The 21,728-nt window shown below is 45.5% G+C and overlaps 3 protein-coding genes across 5 annotated transcripts; all 3 read left to right on the top strand.

Annotated features, from left to right (window-relative positions):
* The first annotated feature begins 866 nt into the window (after positions 1 to 866).
* LOC120677705 (NAC domain-containing protein 30-like) lies at positions 867 to 3,539 on the top strand. 3 transcript variants are annotated; one of them, XM_039958873.1, is made up of 4 exons: positions 867 to 1,010; positions 2,217 to 2,412; positions 2,491 to 2,810; positions 2,921 to 3,539. In XM_039958873.1, exons 2-4 carry the CDS (start codon positions 2,235 to 2,237, stop codon positions 3,368 to 3,370), a joined length of 948 nt encoding a protein of 315 aa, XP_039814807.1. In that variant the 5' UTR covers positions 867 to 1,010; positions 2,217 to 2,234; the 3' UTR covers positions 3,371 to 3,539. The 3 variants fall into 3 exon arrangements, with proteins under 3 accessions (XP_039814807.1, XP_039814806.1, XP_039814805.1); XM_039958872.1 differs by having other exon boundaries at positions 2,212 to 2,412; XM_039958871.1 differs by lacking the exon at positions 867 to 1,010 and having other exon boundaries at positions 1,499 to 2,412.
* A 4,812-nt stretch (positions 3,540 to 8,351) lies between these two features.
* LOC120679676 lies at positions 8,352 to 14,637 on the top strand. The gene is made up of 10 exons (XM_039961328.1): positions 8,352 to 8,731; positions 9,358 to 9,473; positions 9,593 to 10,191; positions 10,279 to 10,367; positions 11,182 to 11,660; positions 13,094 to 13,192; positions 13,316 to 13,616; positions 13,715 to 13,938; positions 14,031 to 14,117; positions 14,224 to 14,637. Exons 1-10 carry the CDS (start codon positions 8,452 to 8,454, stop codon positions 14,395 to 14,397), a joined length of 2,448 nt encoding a protein of 815 aa, XP_039817262.1. The 5' UTR covers positions 8,352 to 8,451; the 3' UTR covers positions 14,398 to 14,637.
* A 2,108-nt stretch (positions 14,638 to 16,745) lies between these two features.
* LOC120680235 (protein S-acyltransferase 8-like) lies at positions 16,746 to 21,700 on the top strand. The gene is made up of 5 exons (XM_039961844.1): positions 16,746 to 17,361; positions 18,187 to 18,372; positions 20,025 to 20,306; positions 20,436 to 20,669; positions 20,931 to 21,700. Exons 1-5 carry the CDS (start codon positions 17,305 to 17,307, stop codon positions 21,399 to 21,401), a joined length of 1,230 nt encoding a protein of 409 aa, XP_039817778.1. The 5' UTR covers positions 16,746 to 17,304; the 3' UTR covers positions 21,402 to 21,700.
* The last annotated feature ends 28 nt before the right edge of the window (positions 21,701 to 21,728 follow it).

The following is a 21,728-nucleotide window of genomic DNA, read 5'->3' as shown; positions in this document are numbered from 1 at the left end:
TTATTTTTAGCTAGCATTATTAAGACAATATTAATGCAATCATATATACTATGTGCTCGAGGTTTCCAGCATACAATTCCCTACACATCGACGCTCATCTCATGTACTTTTTTTGGAAACACAGTGAACACACTAATGGAACTTACGCAATTGTCGACAACTGAACTATATATGGAAGATCCTCTTCTCGTTTTTTTTTGTGTGGGAAGTTTAATTGTTGACGTATAAAGCATGCATCCCAAATAAAGGGCGAAAGATTCATGTATCATCATCACTTTCACTTCATGCCGATCAGTTGCCAATAAACTTTAATTTACTACCTCATATATATGAGAATCGAAAACACCCGGCACGAACATTGTCTGCTGAGGTTGTTTGTTCTCAATCTAGCCGCCGGCCTCAATGCAACTAGCTAGCTATTTATCTAGCTAATAAGGACATAGTAAATTGCAGCAAGTCCCTTTCACAAATTGTTAGTGGCGTGGTGGTGATCGCTTCAGGATTACTTAATTATATATAGTAAGTGTATTAACCGACCAAATAATAAAGCTAGCTTCTCTTCGATCACACTGCCACACACACATCTCTCTCTCTCTCTCTCTCTCTCTCTCTCTCTCTCTCTCTCTCTCTCTCTCTCTCTCTCTCTCTCTCTCTCTCTCTCACACACACACACATCTTAGTTCTTGGACTACTCGCTTTTTTTCTCTACGCGCTGCCGTACATTAATTGCAGATAGATACATCATCGATCTCTCTTAGCTTTACATCAACATCACACAGTAGTGGGAAAAAGATTAAATAGCTTTTGACCCATCTATAAATAGGAGGTCACCAAGCTCCATCCCTATATTAACAAGTAGTAGCTTAATTAGATCGAGCTAGTTCTGCATCTCATCTATACATCAAAGGTCGGTCGTGTACCACTAGCTGGCTGCAGGCTCCTTTTTATTTACCTGCTTCTGCTTCTGCTTCAGCTAAAAGACCTCCTCGTCGATCTTATTGACTCGACTGGTGAGTGCCAAATTAAACTGCCGATCAAGGCGTCGATCGATCAATTTGATAGATGTATGTACTTACACCATTACAATTTTTTTAGTTACATACGTTTGATGTGTATATATGTAATTTGGTAGTTGTTGTGCATGATTGATGTATTGCATTCCACAGTTTTCTGAATAATCATCTTATTTTAAGGCAAGCAAATTTCAGGGAAAAAATGATTCAGATTATGTGGCCGAGCGAGGCTTGCTGCTGCTAGTAGGTGAGAGATAAGAAGATCAGTATGTGTGTGCTAGCTAGCTAGTACTGGCATGATGTATGGCTGGTGGGTGTGTGTGTGTGTGTGTGTGTGTGTGTGTGTGTGTGTGTGTGTGTGTGTGTGTGTGTGTGTGTGTGTGTGTGTGTGTGTGTGTGTGTGTGTGTGTGTGTGTGTGTGTGTGTTGTGTGTGTGTGTGTGTGTGTGTGTGTGTGAGAGAGAGAGAGAGAGAGAGAGAGAGAGAGAGAGAGAGAGAGAGAGAGAGAGAGAGAGAGAGAGAGAGAGAGGCCTGAACTGAAGTGCACTCCAAGCTAAGGAATATATGTGCATACACTCTACCTTCCAGCAGTCCAAAAAGATAGCTTCTACGATCCAGTGCAATTTTCACACACGTACCCTCCGCAAATTAAAGTAGCTATCAGGTACCTTACCCTACAATATGCTGTTGATCTTGCTAGCTACAGACGATACACACACTAGCTAATCTAGCAGCTTAGTACTATCGTCCTAGCTACTTTGGTAAGCCACAAGCTAGCTGCAGGCTGATGAGCTGCTAGTGCTAGATAGTAGATCATCACTTAATTTTCAGGTCTTGCTAGCTTGTCGAATAATGTCTGTAACCAAAATAGCTAGGTACATGGATATAGATTGATCACGCACCGATCGATTCATATGCCTGCTGCCTAGCTGCATGTTGTCGTTGTGTGTCTGAGCGTGTACGGGTACGAGTATGGTGCAACAACTGATTGGTTAGGTCTACCTCATATGCTGCTGCTTATTAGCTCTTGCTCCGTTCCATCACATCGTTCATTCTCCGGCCCTGCCCTGGTAGCATCCATATAGCAGCTGCTAGCTAGCTATTTCAAGGAGAGATCGACCGAGCATCATCATCCATTGCATGCGCATCTTCGTCGATCTCTTGGCCCTCCCATCTCAATCTCATCTAGCTATCTGCAGGGCAGGCAGGCAGGCAGGCGCACATGGATCATCATCAGCAGCAGCAGCAGACGCCATGCGTGCCCCCAGGGTTCAGGTTCCATCCCACGGAGGAGGAGCTGGTGGGGTACTACCTCGCCCGCAAGGTGGCCGCCCAGAAGATCGACCTCGACATCATCCGGGAGGTGGATCTCTACAGGATCGAGCCATGGGATCTCCAAGGTCTTTATTTCCTTCCTGATGATGTTCATCGTTATCATATATATTCCGAGATCGATGTATCACTATGCGCGCGCGCAGAGAGGTGCTGCATCTACTACGGCGGCGCCGGCACCGGCTCCGGCGGCCAGGAGGAGGAGCCCACCGAGTACTACTTCTTCAGCTACAAGGACCGCAAGTACCCCAGCGGCACGCGCACCAACCGCGCCACCGCCGCCGGCTTCTGGAAGGCCACCGGCAGGGACAAGCCCGTGCTCTCCTCCCGGTCCGCCGCCCCCCTCAGCGTCATCGGCATGAGGAAGACGCTCGTCTTCTACCGTGGCCGAGCTCCCAACGGCAGGAAGACCGACTGGATCATCCACGAGTACCGCCTGCAGAACAACGAGCACGCGCCAGCGCAGGTACAAATTCGATTAATTCATCTGCAAATTAAATAAATTCAAATTTTAATTTGTTAGACGAATTTGCTTTATTAAATCAATTCAAATTGATCTTCTGGCGTTGCGCGCAGGAGGAAGGATGGGTGGTCTGCCGCGCCTTCCAGAAGCCGATGCCCAACCAGCAGCAGCAGAGACACGGCTGCTACGCCGGCGGCTTCCCCTACCCCAGCGTGCCCACCTACTACTACGACGGCTCCAACGACGCCGCCGCCGCCGCACACGCGCGGCTACTGATGGGCGGCGCTGCAGCTCCGGCGATGCATGACCAGAGCGGCCTGCTGGCAGCAGAGTCCAAGCTGCAGGTGCATCATCTCCTCGCCAACATGCCGCCGCCGCTCCAGAGCCCAGCCCTCGACGCCGCCGGCCAGAGCTACGACCAATCTGCGGCGGCATCCGCGGAGTCGTCGGCGGTCGACTGGAACTTGCTGAGCAGCCTGCTGCCGGCGGCGCAGCTTAACTTCCATCAGCCGCCGGCTTCGCCTGCTTCTTGCTCCAAGAACAGCAATGACCTTGTCATGTGATCCGTCGCCGACGTACATTCACGACTGATCGATTATATGTGTATTGACGACGATCGACTTAGCTACATGATCTTTCTTGTTAATTTGTAGGGTGTATTATATTCGTCATTTCACTGAGATCTTTCTGGAACTGATGATTCAGCTACCACTTACTCCTAGTTCGTTCTCATGCAACTGCTGATCGATTTATTTCTACATATATATATATATATATATATATATATATATATATATATATATATATATATATATATATAGACACACACACACACACATCTGTATTATTGATCACAACACAACATCATTTGCCTATAAACTAGTACAAATGGTTTTTCCCCTCTTGTTTTTTTACTTGTTTCTGCACAAGAAATTAATAAAAACTCCTAGCTATGTGCAGCTGTATGTTCATGGTTTCTCATATATATGTATTTTTATTTTTTTGCATATACCATATATGATGATTGAATTCATGTAAACTTTGGGTATTTGCATATATGTATAGTATATACACGGTAGCTAGAAATATGTATGATACATGCATATATGGGGTGCGAAATGAAACATATCCATCAAGAGTTTGCTCGTTTTCTTCAAGCTAAAAATCTATGTACCTAGTTGAAGTCTTGGCTATTAATCACCATGAAATCGAGGCCGATAGCAGCTCCCACTAGCACTGCAATGATGGCACGCGGTTGTTCATGTAATCATCAACTTCGATCTTCTAGGATCCACGTACTTAATTGCGTAATAAGTGATTGAATTTATATATCCAATTCTTCTGCACAATATATATGTCCCAATTAGCAACGTCTCGGTCGTCTTCGCCGACAAGTACAAGAATTAAACGTGATGGGACTCTACTCTTTCTTGCATTCATTTAATTAATCTATAATCAAATCCACACGATCGTTGAGATCTTCTTGAAGAATAATAATGCTATCAAAAAATATATGGTCATTTGTCATAATGTTTTTTTTTATTCCGCAAAATCATTGCCCTAAAAAATGTGTAGCATCTTTGCTTGCAATTGGAATGTTAGACATATAAGACTCTTGGCTGCTAGGAAAGTAGCGGCTCGATCATGAGCTCGGTAACTCAGATTCAAGGGGTGCATTTGGCTGGGTAACAATCAGTCCTTGCAACTGCAGGTGATATCAGCTTTGCACAATTCCCCTGTTGGTGGTCGTTCAAGGTTCCTTGTAACCTACAGACGGCTGAAACAAACTCTTTGACTGGAAAGGGATGAAGGCTGATGCGCAGAAATTGGTCTCTTCTAGTCAAGTATGCCATCAAGCAAAACCTGATCATTCTAAGTACCCGCGCCTATTGGAACCATTACCTGTTCCTTTTTCAGCTTGGCAGATCATCTCTCTCGATTTTGTTGAAGGTCCGCCCAGTTCTCACCGCAAGAATTGCATACTAGTCGTGGTTGATAAGTTCATCAAGTATAGCCATTTCATTCCATTAAGCTATCCTTTCACTTTAGTAGGCGTGGCTAAGGTTTTCTTTAACCAAATCTACAAGCTCCATAGCATGACATCTTCTATAGTGTCTAATTGGGATAAGGTCTTCTCTGCTACATTTTCGCCGAGGTGCGGTTGAGAATGAGTTCCTAACATCCACAAATGAACGGTCAGACCGAACGGGTGAACTAGTGCCTGGAAACTTATTTTCTTCGTTGTTTTGTGCATGCTTGTCCCAATAAGTGGACGGATTGGCTGGCTTTGGCAGAGTACTAGTACAATACCAGTTCCCATTTAGGTTGTTCGCAGTGGGCACGGTAAGCGGTCCGGTACCAGACCCTACAGTATGGTTTAGTGAAAAAAATAGCTGTAGCGGGTACTGTAAACCCGTCTGGTAAAGTAGCGGACGCCTCCCCTTCCGCCAAATTGAGCGGGTTCCCAGGACTACGGCAAAGCATAGACATGGCACGGGGCCCAACTCGGTCGTTGCTGCCGCGCACTGCGTTGGAGGAACGAGCTCGCGCCGGCCCTGCTCGCCACGGCTCGCGCCGGTCCTCCCCCGCCGCGGAGCTTGGCCGCCGGCGCCATGGCCATGCGCAGGAAGGGGCGGATCTCAGAGCGCCACGACGAGGGAGGGAGGAGGGCTGGCACCGCATCCATGGGAGAGCGAGGGAGGAGGAGGGGGCTGCGCGCGTGCACGGCACGGCACCAGCGGCCATGCCAGCACAGGACGCGATGCCCGCGCACGCCACGCCACGGCGCCGGCGGGGAGGGGGGCGGGGGGGCATGCCACGATGCCGGCGGCCCTGCCCAGCGCGAGCGGCACCCACGCCAGGGCGCACGCCAGCCGCGCCGCATAAGGGAGTAGCGTGGCGGCCATGGCCTCCGCGCCGCCAGAGCTCAGAGAGAGAGCTCGTGCGCTCCACCATGGCAGCCGGCCAGGGAGGGGGGAGTAGAGGAAGGATGATGTGGCCGATATGGGAGGCGCGCTCGAGGTCGCCAGGGAGGCGCACTCGCGGCCCGCAGCCAGAGAGGAGGGAGGAAGAGGGGCGGCGGATCCAGAGCTCGGGCTGCCAGATCCGGACGCCGCCATCGGAGCTCGGGCCGCCGGATCCGGACGCCGCCGCCGGAGATCTCGGGCTGGAGCTCCCCACCTGCCTCCATTCCTCCCCTACCTCGCGCCGGCCGTGCCCCACCTCGCCCCTCGTGCCGCGCCATCGAGCCGAGGAGGGAGAGAGTCTCGCCATCCGACCGCTGCCATGGCCCCGCACGGTTCGGGAGGAGGGAGGGCTGCCATAGCCCCGCGCGGCTCGGGAGGAGGGAGCAGGGAGGCCTCGCGGGGGAGGAGAGCTCCGTCGGGGCTCTACTCCTCCGATTCGCCACCGTCGGGCAGGGAGACGGCGCGGACGGAGGGGCGCGGTGGGCTGGCGAGGGGGAGCGGGGCGGTAAAGAGGTGGGAGAGAAGGAGAGAGAGAGAATGACGGGAGGGGAGAAGGGCGGCGGATAAAGGAAGAAGGGGAGAGAAAAATTAAAATAATTATGATAAGTGGGACCCATATCCTAATAGTTGGTATAGAGTATAGATATAGAGTATGGATAGGTGCGGATAAACTGGATATAGAGGAGAGAATCTCGATGACCTAGCAGAAATATTTTTTTAGACGATGAATTTTGAGTATGGCAAGTGCAGACAGCCTTAGCCATCCAAGTTACCGTTTGAAGCACTATATGGTTATTCTCGCTTGTTGGGGCTTGACACATTTGTGGTACCAGTGTCTGCTGGTCTGGATGAGAGTGGGTTGCTAACAGAGAGCTGATGAACCCCGTCATCCAGCAACACTTCCTTCGTTGATAATAATAATAATAATAATAATAATAATAATAATAATAATAATAATAATAATAATAATAATAATAATAATAATAAGGGACAATTGTATTTCTGCCCTTACTTTTCAACCCCAATTGAGGTTTTACCCTCACTTTTGTTGATTTTGCATTCTTACCCCTACTGTTCCGAAATGAAGCATCTTTTTACCCCTACTCCCTCAACATCACCTAACAGTGTTAAAGACAATTTTGCCCTTCTGAATATACCCCTATCTTTTTTAGAACTTTGTGAATATACTCTTATTTGTCACTATATTGCAGCAACATTTCGATAACAATATGAACAAGAAATTGACAGAATTTGGGTAGCATCATGACACATAATTAAGTTGAAACCACATGCATATATACATCCCATCATCCATATCCAAAAGAGATGTACCACCATATCACATTCCCATCGTACATGTCCAAAAGAGAAGCACCACCAAATCACATCCAACATAGGTGTTCATCAAAAGCAACTAGTATATTACATATTCAATGGCAGCATCATATTCAAGCATCTATCCCTAACAATGCAGCCAATCGCCCTCTTGTTCCGCCCCTTCTTCCTCTTCCTCCTTTTTCCTCTTCCTCTGATTCAGACTCCTAAATACACTGAAGGACCGAACCCTAACAACAAGATTCAGACTCCTTTGATTTGGCCTACAAATCATAGTAATTGAAACTAAATTAGCATAATGTGTTGTCTAAATCCGAGATTAATTCGACCAATTGACAAATACATAGTTAGAGATCGAATTTGGGTACCTTGGCACTGCTACCTCCACGGCTGTGGATTCAAACTCCATGGCCGGCCTAGCCACTAGCCCTCCACGATAATCACTCGTGCTGGCCGCGCCTTGCGCGCCCTTGCCCCTAGCCACGGAGCCGCGCCCCCTCCCCTGGCTGCCAGGCGTGCGGCCCCTCCTTGGCCTGGTTTGCGGCGCCCCCCACCTAGCCGCCAGATCCGCGCCCCCCACCTAGCCGCCAGATCCGCGCCCTCTCCTGCTAGCTGAGCCACGTGCCCCTCCTCCCAGATCTGCGGCGCCGCCTCCTGACCGCCCAGCCGAGCCCCCACCTGGACCCTCCGCCCTGGCCTGCGGCGCGGCTTCCTGGCCGCCAATCCGAGGCCCCTCCCTGCCTGCGCTGGGGGCTGCTTCCTGGGCGCCTCCCTGCCCGCGCGGGGCACCTGCTACCTGGCAGCTATGCCCATGCCGCCAGAGAGGAGAGAACGAGAGAGTTGTGGCCAGATCTGCTTGGGAGAAGAGATAATGATAAGGGGTATATTTGTCTTTTCGCAGGATTTAGATTATTTTTCTAATTATTTTAATTGGGATGCAGCTCACGGTGTTACAACTAGGGGTAAACGGCAGCTTCATTTCGAAACAGTAGGGGTAAGAATGCAAAGTCAACAAAAATAAGAGTAAAAATCACAATTGAAATTGAAAGTAAGGGTAGAAACGCAATTGGCCCTAATAATAATAATAATAATAATAATAATAATAATAATAATAATAATAATAATAATAATAATAATAATAATAATAAAGCAATGTGCAGAAATAACTTGATGTGATGTGATTGTCTGTGAGGGCGGCAAGGTCGGCAATAAACAATCCAATTTGTTTCCTACAGTAATCCAAATCAAATGGACATTTCCCAAACCAAAACAAAGGCAAGGGGCGGCGGCGCGTCATCCTCACTCCCCAGTCACCTCACCCTCTCGGTCGCCGGGGCGGGGCGATGAGCCTCAGCAGCGGCGCCGCGCCGGACTCCCGCGTGGAGACCATCTCCCGGCTGGCGCAGTGGCGCATCGACACCCTGGGCCCCTGCTGCTTCCGCCGCTCCGACCCCTTCAAGCTCGGCATCTGGAACTGGTACCTGTCGGTCGAGAAGACCCGCTCCCTGTGCATCCGCCTCTTCCCGGAGCCCGGCCGGGTGGCCAAGGAGCAGCCCCCTCTCGCGCGCTTCCTGCTCCGCGTCTCCTGGCCCGGCCCGCCGCGCCGCTCCTGCGCATCCCCTGGTATTTATCATCCTTTACCGGTGCTATATATGCTGCTGGATTTTTTTTTCTTTTACTGTATTTGCAGGGCAGCAAGCTACTTGATTCTAGCTAGTCTGTGTGCTACTAGTAGATCATTACATGTCTTTATGATCTTGAATGAATGAGTGCCCAAACTTTGTCTGATTATTTCCATGGTTGCTGATTCAGTTGTCATCTTTGTCTAACAAATCTTGTGACTGAGTGTAGCCACTGAAAAATCTGATGGAACATAACAATTAGGACGAAGCTCAAGTGTAGTCAGAGGATGATACTTTGAGTTTTACTTTACAAAGGAAACTCCAAAGCCCAAAACAGTTGCTAATCAGAAAGTACTAGTTTCAATCCAACTACTGATCAAGTAAACATTATCGTTGCAGCTGCTTCATGAAGAAAACAAACTGTCTATATGCTTCAGGCAACTAGTCTTAACCCATAAAAGATGGTGTGATATCTGAACATTGGTTGCTCTTTCATCCTACATAAACATGGATGGAAACATTCGTTTCTCTTTTTATTTCCTTAGCTAGTCTCCCTGATGATGTGATGGCCTCTTCTTGGCGCTGATGAATGCCATTCTTCTTATCCTTTTTTTTTGTGGGTGGCAGTGCAAGAGCAGCTTCTCCGAACCAGTGATGACTTTGTATGGCAAGTTGATGCCATGTCCCATGGGCGTTTCACAATCGATGTTGAGTTTCTAGACCTGAGGATAGCCACTAACAATGCAAGTACCTACCTGGCCTTGTCTTGTTTTAATCCGTACCATATTTTCTAGGCTCCCCTGTTATGCAGAAGGGCTGCCACGGATTCAACTAACACTGTCGAGCCCAATACTGGTGACAGGCTACCGAATCATCTTCGTCGATCTGGCCTAATGAAGGAATGGTGCCGAGAATTGCTGGTAACAGCACTCTGGGATGCCTTTCCCGCATGCTGACAGAGTCAATCCACACGGACGTGACCATCAACATGACTGATGGCGTCCTCAAGGCCCACAAGGCTGTGCTGGCAGCTTGCTCTCCCGTGTTTGAGAGCATGTTCGTGCACGACCTCAAGGAGAAGGAGTCGTCCACGGTGAGCATCAACGACATGTGCCTGGAGTCGTGCTCGGCACTTCTGGGCTTCATCTACGGGACGATCAAGCAGGAACAGTTCTGGAAGCACCGGCTGTCGCTGCTGGCAGCGGCGAACAAGTACGGCATCGGCGACATCAAGGACTGCTGCGAGGAGAGCCTGCTGGAGGACATCAACTCGAGCAACGTCCTGGAGCGGCTCCACGTGGCGTGGCTGTACCAGCTGGGGAGGCTGAAGAAAGGGTGCCTCAGCTACCTGTTTGTGTTTGGGAAGATTTACGACGTGAGGGATGAGATCCATAGCTTCTTCCACCACGCGGACCGCGAGCTGATGGTGGAGATGTTCCAGGAGGTGCTCAGTGTCTGGAAGCCCATATGAAATGACTGAGGCGTCGGACCGGACCGGGCGGACCCTCTGGCTACAAGCATCGTGCTTCCATTTAAAGTAATGTGTAGAGGAAGCTGGCTCTGTCAATATCTATGTATTTATTTGTTGAGTGTGTACTATATTGGAAAGGTTGCTTGGAATTTGAAGGGCCGTCAAGGTATCCGGCGTGAATTGAGGTAGGTCACTAGGTCAGGGATGTGTGTGCATAACAATCCACGCGGTTATCCTACATGTTTGATTGGAAGAAGTAAGCAATGCATGTTGTGGCGTGCTGTAATGTATGCCTGCCTGTCTGTCTGTATATGACTGCTATCTAGAAGCGAGTACTCGAGAATGAATGAATATGAATTGGTCTTGTTGTAGACATGGAAAATGGTGGTGGTTGAATTGTAGTTTCTTTGGTAACTTTTTTAGTAGTAGTAGTAGTAGTAGTAGTAGTAGTAGTATATAATATATGATGATTATAGGGGTTGTGTTGATTTTGTCATGGGTGCGGTGCGGTGCAGTGCATTATCTGGTGATCATGTACATAGGTTAGTTGGTTGATTAGATTATATCAGTACGTATATTTATATTGGTGCTCCCTGTACATGATGTGTCCTCCTCTATCTGCAGCTGCAGGTTACTAATTGGGTACTGTGTGTGGAGCATCATAGAATGAATGAATCAAATCCATAGCGAGCGACGAGTGACAGACACGTCGTAAGGTGAGGTGAGGACGGTATGATGATGAATGAAATCAATCAAGGATTCAGTCATAGTAGTAGTAGTAGTTGCTGTTGTTGTTCTAGGAGTAATAGAAGATGGTCAGCGCTGATGCGCTGTCGCCGCGTTGCTTCTCGGTTCAACATGGACTTGTGCCCCCAAAAAGGAGTACGTTTCCGGGCTGGACCGATTCAATTCAGGCTTCTAGGCTTCTAGCCAGCCTCTCTTCATGTCTTGAGAGGAGAGGAGAGGAGACTGAGGATAAGGAGAGACTCCCCACCACCTGCTGTTGGTTAGTTGGTTGATTATATCAGTAGTACGTTGCAATCAAGGCTCGTCTTCTACTCCTCTCCTTCCGAGAAATAGCAACCAACCAGACCCGGCGACCAAACCGATGATGGCCCGCCGCCTGCTGCTCCTGGCGGCCGCGGCCTCCCTCGCCGCCACCCTGCTGCTGCCAGGGCCGGCGACCGCCCTGCAGGTGGGCGACACGTGCTCCGCCGATGCCGCCTGCGGCTCCGGCCTGCACTGCAGCGCCTGCGGCGGCGGCGGCGGCGGGGACAGAATCTGCACGCGCGCCGCGCCCATCGACCCGGCCACCCACGGCACCGGCCTGCCCTTCAACAACTACTCCTGGCTCACCACGCACAACTCCTTCGCCCTCGCCGGCGCCGTCTCCGCCGCCACCGGCCAGGCTGTCATCACGCAAACCAACCAGGAGGACACCGTCACCGCCCAGCTCAAGGTAACCAACCGATTCTTCCTTCTTCTTCTTCTTCTTCCCGTCCGACTCCGACGAGGCCCCCGCCGGAATCGCGGGGTGGTTGGTTGCTTAGCCATTCTAGTAGTATGGGATGGGATCCCGGCCTGCCCATGGTAGTTGCTGCATCTGCATGTGGGGCCCGGCACAAGCATTCATTTCATAATTCATTCATCCCGGCCTCTACTCTGCAAGTCTGCATCAATCCAACATGCATCTGACTGCCTGCATTTTGGTCATCCGGCATCCCCTACCTGAAAGGCTGAATCCAAAAGCTGCAACCTGCTCACACGCACATTGCTTTTACATTCGCTGCAAACATCATGTCAGATGGCTGCCCACGGACTTGTGCCACCAAGGGTGGTCCAAGGCCAAAGTTCTAGACTTTGAAAACATGAGCATGTGATAACCCTTTTCACAAATTACTTTATTGCAAGTGCAGCGGATTTTTCTCCACATCTTGATTGCTGAATAATGTAGCCTTACTAGCATATGGATTCTGGCACACAGATTATATATTCTTGTTCCTATTGTCTCCCTCACATGCTGCACAACCAATAAGAACAGGAACAGTGCACCTAATTGCCCTCAAACTACTAGTAGCACCTTGACAATGACTTTATGTAACTCAGACGCGGTTTCTCTGTTGCCTCTACCGAACTCACCAAACCAGGGTGACACTCAACTCATTGTATCCAAAAGATAAGGTTGCTGATTTGATTGCTTAATGTTGTTGTCGAACAGCCAGAAACAGGACCTCACAGAAATCATGTCCAGTTCAGGCATTATGCTGTGAAGGTGTTGTTTGCTTTCTTCTTAAGAAAAACAAGGGGCCACACTTATTACTTGTCAGCTGTCATGCCATACGGTTCCTTTTCTTTTTCAAGTGGTTGTCTAGAACTCGAGATCTTAGTACAGCAAAGAAATTAAATTACAGTTGTTGCCATGTTGGTGTTGGAGACTTACAACGGACGCTCTTTTTTCGGCTAATACTGCTATCCACGTTTCACAAGTAGGCTGGCATTTATATAAAGTAATCACAGAAGCACTCAGGGCCTGCTCAATATTTGTCCTCAATCTCCGACATGCATCTCATAAAATTTTCCATGTTCCTCCACTCAATGGAAGGAAGGAGACAAGCTTAAGCTGCGGCCATGCAGCTTACCAGGCTCTTACTCATGCTTCCTACTGCTGTGAATACATTGGTGTATTTTCTACTGAGGAACACACTTTACTTCAAACTAGATTCCAGTTGTGAAACTGCTTAAAAACAGTTAAATTTTGCAGTTAACGAACAAATTCTGGTGTTCACCACTACTGAACCTTATCATTTAGTGCTCATCTGCCTGAGTTTTGCCGTACTATTAGCTATCTTCACATGTTAACCGTGGAACTTATACTTGGTTATGTGCATGCAGAATGGTGTTAGGGGCTTGATGCTTGACACTTATGACTTCAACAATGATGTCTGGCTCTGCCACTCATTTGGTGGGATCTGCTACAACTTCACTGCCTTTGTAAGATTATACTATCAGCTAAACATTCTTCTCTCCTGTAGTCCTATGTCCTGAAAAGTACGTACATTTGTGTTGTAATTCCAATCCTGAGTTGTTTTTTCCTTCTGTGTTTTTCCTGTTCAGCAACCAGCCATCAATGTCTTCAAAGAAATCCAGACATTCCTTGACGCAAACCCGTCAGAAGTAATCACGATCTTCCTGGAAGACTACACCGCTATAGGGTCCTTGCCGAAAGTGTTCAATGCTTCGGGCCTTATGAAGTATTGGTTCCCAGTGGCAAAAATGCCAAAGAGCGGTGGCAACTGGCCTTTGCTCAAGGACATGATCAGCCAGAACCAGCGCCTGGTAGTCTTCACATCAAAGAAATCCAAGGAAGCAAGCGAGGGGATCGCATACGAGTGGAATTATGTGGTGGAAAACCAATGTAGGTTTCGGTATATGATGACTGATTACATTGGCTGGTGAAGTTTTTAATTTTTTTTCATGACAGTTTTATTAAACAGATTTGCTTTGTCTGTGCAGATGGAGATGGAGGTATGGTAGAAGGCCAATGCCCCAACCGTTCAGAGTCGCCGGCCATGGATTCCAAAAGCCAATCGCTTGTTCTGATGAACTTTTTCACGACCGACCCGAGCCAGACCGGTGTTTGCGGGAATAACTCGGCACCGCTTGTTAGCATGCTGAAAACTTGCCATGCTGCTTCAGGCAATCGGTGGCCCAACTTCATCGCTGTTGATTTTTACATGGTACAGTAAATTTACATGCACAGGCTAGGTAATTTTTTTTTCTTTTTTGGTTTCTTTTCATACGCATTTTTCATGAGCTGTGAATGGTGCAGAGGAGCGATGGTGGAGGAGCTCCCCTAGCCACGGATGTGGCAAATGGGCATATGGTATGTGGATGTGACAACATCGCCTATTGCAAGGTAAGGGATGTTTCTTTCATCTTTGCGATGGCAGTTTCTTTCTGATCTGCGTCTCTAAGCAGCAGCAGCAGCTTATAGTTACATGAGATGTGTGTGTGATGTGCAGGCCAATTCGACGTTCGGGACCTGCGTGATACCACCGCCGCCGCCACCCAGGGCACCCACGCCCGGCAGCAGCTCAAGAGCAGGTGATGCGAACTCGGCAATGGGAACGGTGTCTCACCATCATTGCAGCTTCTTCCTAGGACTGGCGTCTCTGCTTGTGTTGTTGCTCTGGTAAGAGCTAGCTAGATTGGTGACCAATTCATTGAAGCCTTGTGCTTCCGTCAACTTGATTTGGTTTGTAACATCTTTGCCTGAGCTGTATATTATAATTGTTTGAGTTATTAGTGAGCAGCGTAGCGAGATCGACACGGAAATAAAATTAAATCATATATCATTTGTTCCTTCAACTTCAGTGGTGTTGTCGTAGTGGTTTTTAAGATTATATAAATATACCGGTTATGTATATGCTGCATCAGCGTTATGTGTAGTGTATGTTTGGTGGTCCTTGGCTTGACCCTGAATCAAAGAAAACTCTGCAAAGACTGCTGGGAAGAGCATCCCAGACCAGATCTTTCAGTGACGTAGCCGGTTGAGAATAGCATCAATATAATCCGGCACCCAATATGTATATATTCCCTTTTGGAAGTTCAAGGCGCCGTACACTTCAAGCTGCTAATGGTTTGGATCGGAATCGGTTGCAGCAGTTTGGATTTTGTACTGGTCCTACTTCAATTTGGTAGAAAATACTCCCTCCGTCTGTAAGTAATCCTGGGAGTGTTTTACTGTGTCCAGATTCATAGAATGTTTAATGAATCTGGACATACAGTTTGTCTAGATTCGGAGAATATTCAATGAATCTGGTAAAATGCCAGAATGACTTACATTTCAGGACAGATGGAGTAGTTGCACTAGCAATCAATCAGGTTTCACAAGAAAAACGATTTGCTTGAGATGGGACACTAATAGTCGAGCGGCTACTGTGCACGTTCTACTGTTTTATGGACTAGTCGTGTTCATCGTCTTATCCATGCTTGACTAGCCGTGTTCATCGTCTTATCCTTCAGTAGCAATTAAAAGTACCACCACCAATACGCTCCTCCATGCGTCTTCACCTTCCTCTCGATCTTTGATTGGGATGGTGTGGTTTGGTTTTTCACATACTATGAGATGATTTGGAGTGGTTTGTGTCGGTGTGTTCAATAAAAAACTGTTTGGTACGGATTTAGTCTGGATCTCGTACCACTAGCAGCTTGACATACACTATCTCTCTTCAGACTGCAGATTTTTGACAACCTGTACGTGTAGTTGAAGTTTGGCTCAAAAGAAGAAATAACCAGTACTTTTTCATGCATCTTCTTCAATCAAGTGAATCGTATGCTGTCTTTTGACAAGATCACACGCACACAGGCTACGTCGTCTACTATGCACTTTTCCAGCGCCAACGTTCCCTCTCAACGACCTCGCGTTCTCCTGATATCAACTCTTTTTTCTTCCTCCCCAAACTATTTCCGGTTGTGCTTTCCCATCCCAAGAACTTGCATAACATTTCCCTTTGTTTAGTTCTCTTCAAAATTTCAAAACTTTACAAGATTTCTCATCACATCGAATCTGTGAACGCATGCATGAAGTATTAAATGCAGCTAAACAAAATAACTAATTACATAGTTTGTTTATAATTTGCGAGACGAAGTTAACCTATGATCGAATAATGATTATCAAATACAAATAAAAATAATGCAATACTTTATAGCTTTCCTTTTACGCATCTAAACAAGGCCCCCCACCCCCCGCGGGGCTAAATATAGGTGAGGTCACGTGCAGTGTGCTGCCATTATTTATAGAGCTTTGCCCCCACATGCTTCTCTTTCTCCTTAGCTTAAATTCTTCGATTTTCGTTTCAATTTCTTGAGAACCTCTTCCGTGCCATTCGGAGTGTGGAATTGCTCCTTTTGCCTGTACACCTTTTTTCTTCCAAACTCGTGGATTCCTATAGATAGGAATGAATTCAGCAGATGCAAATGCTTGGTCCACTAACGCTTGCTATGACAGAAAACAGACATAAAGATAGATAGACAAATGTTAGCCACAATAACTCAAACGATCCATTTTTACTAGGTCTCGTTTGGTATTTTAAGTAGCACTCACCTCGAATGTTGAGCCATCAATTCGAATGTTCCGATGTCAATTTAATATAAAACTAATTATATAAGTTGCAATTAGAGTTTTAGACGAATCTATTAAGTATAATTAATGTATGATTAGTGGATGGTTACTATAACAATTAGTGATTAAATTATAGATTAATTAGACTTAATAGATTCGTCTCGTGGTTAAATCACGACTTATGAAATTAATTTGGTAATAAATCAATGTTTAGTACTCTTAATTGGTGATGGAACTTATTATTGAAACTGAAAAAATCAAATCAAATCACGGCTTATTATTGAATATTTTTATTTAAATCACCACTGTAAATTATAGGATACAGCACGACGTGTTGATTGGATTTGATGTTGTGCGTTGCTAACAGGGAGAAAATGATATTTTTGAGACAGAAAAAGAAAAAAAAAACGCGGCAGGAAGGAAGACGGGCTGGAGGGGAGACGAACGGTTTCGTGCTGGTTCTGGCTGGCTCAGGAAACATTGGAGGAGGAGGATAGGAAGGGAATCGAATACGATACCTTCTCTTTTCCATCTCTTCCCCAGTTTTCCTCCTTGGAGGAGGGCCTTGTTGTCTGTAGGCTGTAGCCTTGTTTGGGGTTGGAAGAGAGAGACCTCCTTCCCCCAACGAATCCAAGCATCTTTCCCTAGTTCCTCTGGGGTTGCCATGCCATTTTGGTAGGGGATTGCCCTGCCAGCCTAAAATCGCGACCTTTTTTATTTGATTGTTATTTCTACTGCCAGTACTAGAAAAACCCCACCAACAGCGCAGCCGTGATGCGATGCGATGCGAGAGGCATCATCCTGCTTCCAATCCAATCCCCCCTTGCGAGGGATGTGATATCCTTGTAGAGGAGAGGAGAGGAGAGGAGAGGGGAGGGGAGGAGGAAATCTTGCCGATCTAAAAAGCAAGGGAAGCCGGGACTAGAAGGAGCGCGCCGCCGCTTGGACTCTCTCAACGACGCCGACGCCGACGCCGGCCATGGCCATGGCCAGGCACAAGCAGCGCCGGGTGTACCAAGCCTGGAGAGGCAACAACGTGAGTCGGATTCATTACAGGAACAGGAGTAGCTCCTTTCTTCTTTCTTGGGTCCTTAAAGGTCGCGCCTTTCTTGGGTTTAGATTCGATCGCTGAGTCCTTCTTGCCCGGATTCCCTGTTGTGCCAGCTTCTTCTTGATTTCTCGCTTGCATCAGGCCTAACAGTTTCTTTCCTGGTTCCGACGCTTAAGGGGGAGGGGCTTCTTTGGAGGATAAGATGATTAGGGCCTGTTGGATCTTTATATGCATTGTCTGCCCAGTTAGTTGATCCATTCCATTTCCTGATTTTTTTTATCTCGTCACCACAGTGTTGCCGACACTGCTGAATAAACTATCCAGACTCGATCGGGATGCACCTTGGCAGACAATGTGAATCATCTTAACGTTCCCCTGCGTAATAACATAATCTCACTCGTATGTATGTCACTCTATGTTATGTCCAAGGCCTCACCATTCTGTGTCGTGCCTCTGCTTACTTGCTGCTGGCTAATCCCAACAAATTAGAGGCTCACAAGACAATGCCCAACGCTCTGCTGCACAACATTGCATTAAAATTCTTAGGCCCTATGCCTTTCAACGGTTTTAGAACTAGAGGTTTCAGCGTTCCTTTTTCGTCAGAGTTCAGACTACCGTTACACTGCCTTTCCTTCACCATGGAAGGACTTTTGATGCCTCCACTAGTTAAGATGATATTACCATGGCTTTCTTTTCAGATGTTAACAGCTTGTCTTGCAATTTTCAGTATGTTTGTTTCTGCTGCTCGCCTACATTCAATACCTTTTGTTAAGCTATCAGATTTTCAGTAATTTATTTCTCTGTGTTCAGATAATCTTGTGTGGTGGAAGGTTGATCTTTGGACCAGATGCCAAGGCCACTCTCTTATCTTTCGCTCTAATCACAATCCCTGTTGCTGTCTTCTGCGTCTTTGTGGCCAGGGATCTCATACGCATATTTCCTGCATATAATGCAGGCTATGCAATTCTTGCTGTCACCATAGGCCTTACAATTTATGTGAGTAAACATTCTTTGCTTGCTTACTTCGTAGTTACACTAAGGTGCTTGCATAATATTTTCTATTTCAGTTGGAGAATTTTTCCTAATGTGACTAAAATAGCCTACCATAATGAACAAACTGCAATCCTGAAATCTTTTAATACTTTCTAACAAGTTCAGTTTTTCTTTAAAGAAAAATGATAATTGTGTTGCAGTGAAACCAAGTTAATTTTAATCAGACAGACAGGTGAATATGCTTTACAGCCTGTAGTTTTTGCAAGGTGTATTTGACATCATTATGATCATGAAAGGAACCTTGTGTGATAGTCCTTTTGTTTTGGTCCCAAAGGAACACAGCTGTATTGCAACCTTCAGTCATCCTGACATGCTTGTTTCTTATGCATATTTGTGAACCTTGACTTGGAAGTTCCTTTCTTTTTTTCTTTTTTTTTGAAGAGTGAACATTGAGCAATCCTAAATAATTTTTTATTAATTTTCAAAAAAATGATATTCATATATGCTTCTGCATACTAAGTATGTTCTTTAAGTATCTTTTATCCAGAAGTTATTTTCTCTATGAACAGTACCAAATTTGCTATGTCGCTATTTATTTCCTACTTTATTTTTTTGGGTAAAGTCCGTTTTTCAACCCTGAACTATCACGATAGTCCGATTTTGGCCCTTGAACTACGAAACCGGACATCCTACACCTCCAACTAACGAAACCGTTTGAAAAACAACCCTGGCTCAGCCAAAGGCGGTTTTGCTACAGTAAAATTTCCGAATTTCTAGAATTTCACACATCTCTCAATTAAATAATAAAGAAAGCATAGTTAATATTGTCTAAAAATCATGATATTGTTTTGGGAGGTAGATAAAAAGACAAGGAATTTATTTTGGCTAGATGCGATACATTAAACAGAATGGAATTTGAATTATAAAATTTTAAAAATCGGTAGAATTCAAAATTTCTTCAATTTTTGGGTCAGCTAAACCTTTGATAAAAATGAACTAAAAATATGATAATTCATAATTTTTTATTTAGTTTAATAAGGTATTTTTTGTTGGCCCAAGTTTTTATGAAAGTTTTTGAATTCCTTCACAACGCTCAAATTTGAATCAAATTTGATTCCTCAAATTTTAATTTATGAATTTTCTATAGAATTTGGGCTAATAAAAAGTACCTGACTAAACTAAATAAAAAATTATGAATTATCATATTTTTAATGCATTTTTATCATAGGTTTAGCTGACCTAAAAATTCAAGGAATTTTGAATTCTACCTATTTTTAAAATTTTATAATTCAAATTCCATTATGTTTAATGTATCACATCTAGCCAATATAAATTCCTTGTCTTTTGATCTACCTCCCAAAAAAATATCATGATTTTTTGACAATATTAACTATGTTTTCTTTATTATTTAATTGAGAGGTGTGAAATTCTAGAAATTCGGAAATTTTACTGTAGCAAAACCGCCTTTGGCTGAGCCAGGGTTGTTTTTCAAACGGTTTCGTTAGTTGGAGGTGTAGGATGTCCGGTTTCGTAGTTCAAGGGCCGAAATCGGACTATCGTGATAGTTCAGGGTTGAAAAACGGACTTTACCCTTATTTTTTTATGTGTGTTGCAAAAAAATCATAGTATCCTTCTCTGCAAAACCTGATTTTTAGGTACTGTTACTGCTCTTCCTTACCTCATCTCAAGATCCAGGTATTGTACCACGAAATTCACACCCACCTGTGGAAGAGTTTTCTCATGATGCTTCAGCTCCACATACTCTTCAGTTTCCTCGAGTAAAAGAGGTTATGGTCAATGATGTGCCTGTGAAAGTGAAATACTGTGAAACTTGCATGATATACCGGCCTCCTCGCTGCTCCCACTGCTCCAAATGTGATAACTGTGTTGAGCGCTTTGATCATCACTGCCCTTGGGTTGGGCAGTGTATTGGAGAGGTCAGTTATGTTGATTACTTCATTTTTTTCAGAGTAGACAGCTATGGATGTTTTTTTTTTCATTTTACAGCTTGAGTGTATTTCCTATGAAAACAGCCTAGGCTTATTTGCATTTCTTTTCTTTTGCAGCGAAATTACCGGTACTTCTTCTGTTTTGTTTCGTCAGCGGCAGTCCTGTGTATTTATGTATGTGCAATGTGTGGATTGCACATCAAGCTTCTCATGAGTAGGGGTCATCATTCTTTGGTGAAGGCCATTAAAGAATCTCCAGCTTCATTGGCAGTCATGGCATATTGTTTCGTTTGCTTCTGGTTTGTCGGCGGTCTCACTGGGTTCCATTCTTACCTTATCGCGACAAACAAGGTTAGTCCTCCCAAGTCAACGTTAAGGCATAATGTCTAAAGCTCTTTTGCCAAATAAAGAAATGATGGATAGGCTCTAGATATGATATTAAGTGCTTGCTGAGTTGAAATAAAATGAACACCTCAATATCATTGAAATCTGTCCTGAATTTGAGTTGGAGAGCTAAAGAAACAGATGCATCATTATGTACTAGTATTAGCCGCTTGCTCAATCCCACATTTTTATTTTACTGAATGAAATATGTGCTTTGTTTTTCTGAAGACAACGTATGAGAATATCAAGTACAAGTACAGCAACCAACCAAACGTGTATGACCATGGTTGTGTGCACAACTGTCATGAGTTCTGGTGCTCAAAAAGGAAGCCTTCTAAGATCAACCTACGAGCTATTGTTCAAGAGGGAGATGAGGTAGCGCAGCCACAGACCAGCTATTCCAATGTGCCAGAAGATGATGCACCTCATCGACCACGAGCCAAGGTCGAGGATGATCTAGAAATAGGTCTCGATGTTCTGAAGTCCCCGAGGCGCCGAACAGATGAACTTAGCGATGAAGAATTGGAGTCTGGAAGCAATGGTGTTAAATATCGCACACCAGATTCAGATACTGACATCCCTGTAACCAGAACTAAGACTCAGATCTTCGGTGAAGTTAGGGATCTGGAGTTGTCGGTTAGTAATGCTGCATTACCTTCATCTCCTAAGCAGAAACAACACCCTGATGAACTTTGTTGATGGTTTACGAATGTGCCTGTTCATTAAAAGTTACTTACACCAACAGCTCGTTTAAGTTATCCACCAGGGCTGTGAATGATTGGATTTGAAGGCATATGTTCTCATTTGCCATCTGTTTTTAGGATTTAGACAATTGCTTGATCAATCATAGGATTGTGTGTAAAAAAAAAACCCCAGTTTCTGTAAGGTTTTAGATGTTTCTAGGAATTGTTTGAAATTCTGCAGGAGTGTATGAAGGCGATCCATAATTGTACATAATTTTTATAACGATATGGTCACTGATATGTATAGTTAATGGACTGTAGTTGGTCTTTCCTAAAAAAACAT

This window comes from Panicum virgatum, chromosome 6N, assembly GCF_016808335.1.
Source record: "Panicum virgatum strain AP13 chromosome 6N, P.virgatum_v5, whole genome shotgun sequence".
NCBI lineage: Eukaryota > Viridiplantae > Streptophyta > Magnoliopsida > Poales > Poaceae > Panicum > Panicum virgatum.
The sequence above is the reverse complement of the archived record's forward strand: the minus strand, read 5'-3'. Positions and strand labels throughout refer to the sequence as shown.

What these genes read in the sequence shown, in the direction of transcription:
- LOC120677705 (XM_039958873.1), top strand. Translation starts at nt 2,235, where the DNA reads ATGGATCATCATCAGCAGCAGCAGCAGACGCCATGCGTGCCCCCAGGG. An exon ending in CGAGCCATGGGATCTCCAAG is followed by an intron (nt 2,413 to 2,490) that starts GTCTTTATTTCC and finishes GCGCGCGCGCAG; the next exon opens with AGAGGTGCTGCATCTACTAC. An exon ending in ACGAGCACGCGCCAGCGCAG is followed by an intron (nt 2,811 to 2,920) that starts GTACAAATTCGA and finishes CGTTGCGCGCAG; the next exon opens with GAGGAAGGATGGGTGGTCTG.
- LOC120679676 (XM_039961328.1), top strand. Translation starts at nt 8,452, where the DNA reads ATGAGCCTCAGCAGCGGCGCCGCGCCGGACTCCCGCGTGGAGACCATC. An exon ending in GCTACAACTTCACTGCCTTT is followed by an intron (nt 13,193 to 13,315) that starts GTAAGATTATAC and finishes TTTCCTGTTCAG; the next exon opens with CAACCAGCCATCAATGTCTT. An exon ending in TCGCTGTTGATTTTTACATG is followed by an intron (nt 13,939 to 14,030) that starts GTACAGTAAATT and finishes TGAATGGTGCAG; the next exon opens with AGGAGCGATGGTGGAGGAGC.
- LOC120680235 (XM_039961844.1), top strand. Translation starts at nt 17,305, where the DNA reads ATGGCCATGGCCAGGCACAAGCAGCGCCGGGTGTACCAAGCCTGGAGA. An exon ending in CCATAGGCCTTACAATTTAT is followed by an intron (nt 18,373 to 20,024) that starts GTGAGTAAACAT and finishes CCTGATTTTTAG; the next exon opens with GTACTGTTACTGCTCTTCCT. An exon ending in TTGGGCAGTGTATTGGAGAG is followed by an intron (nt 20,307 to 20,435) that starts GTCAGTTATGTT and finishes TTTCTTTTGCAG; the next exon opens with CGAAATTACCGGTACTTCTT.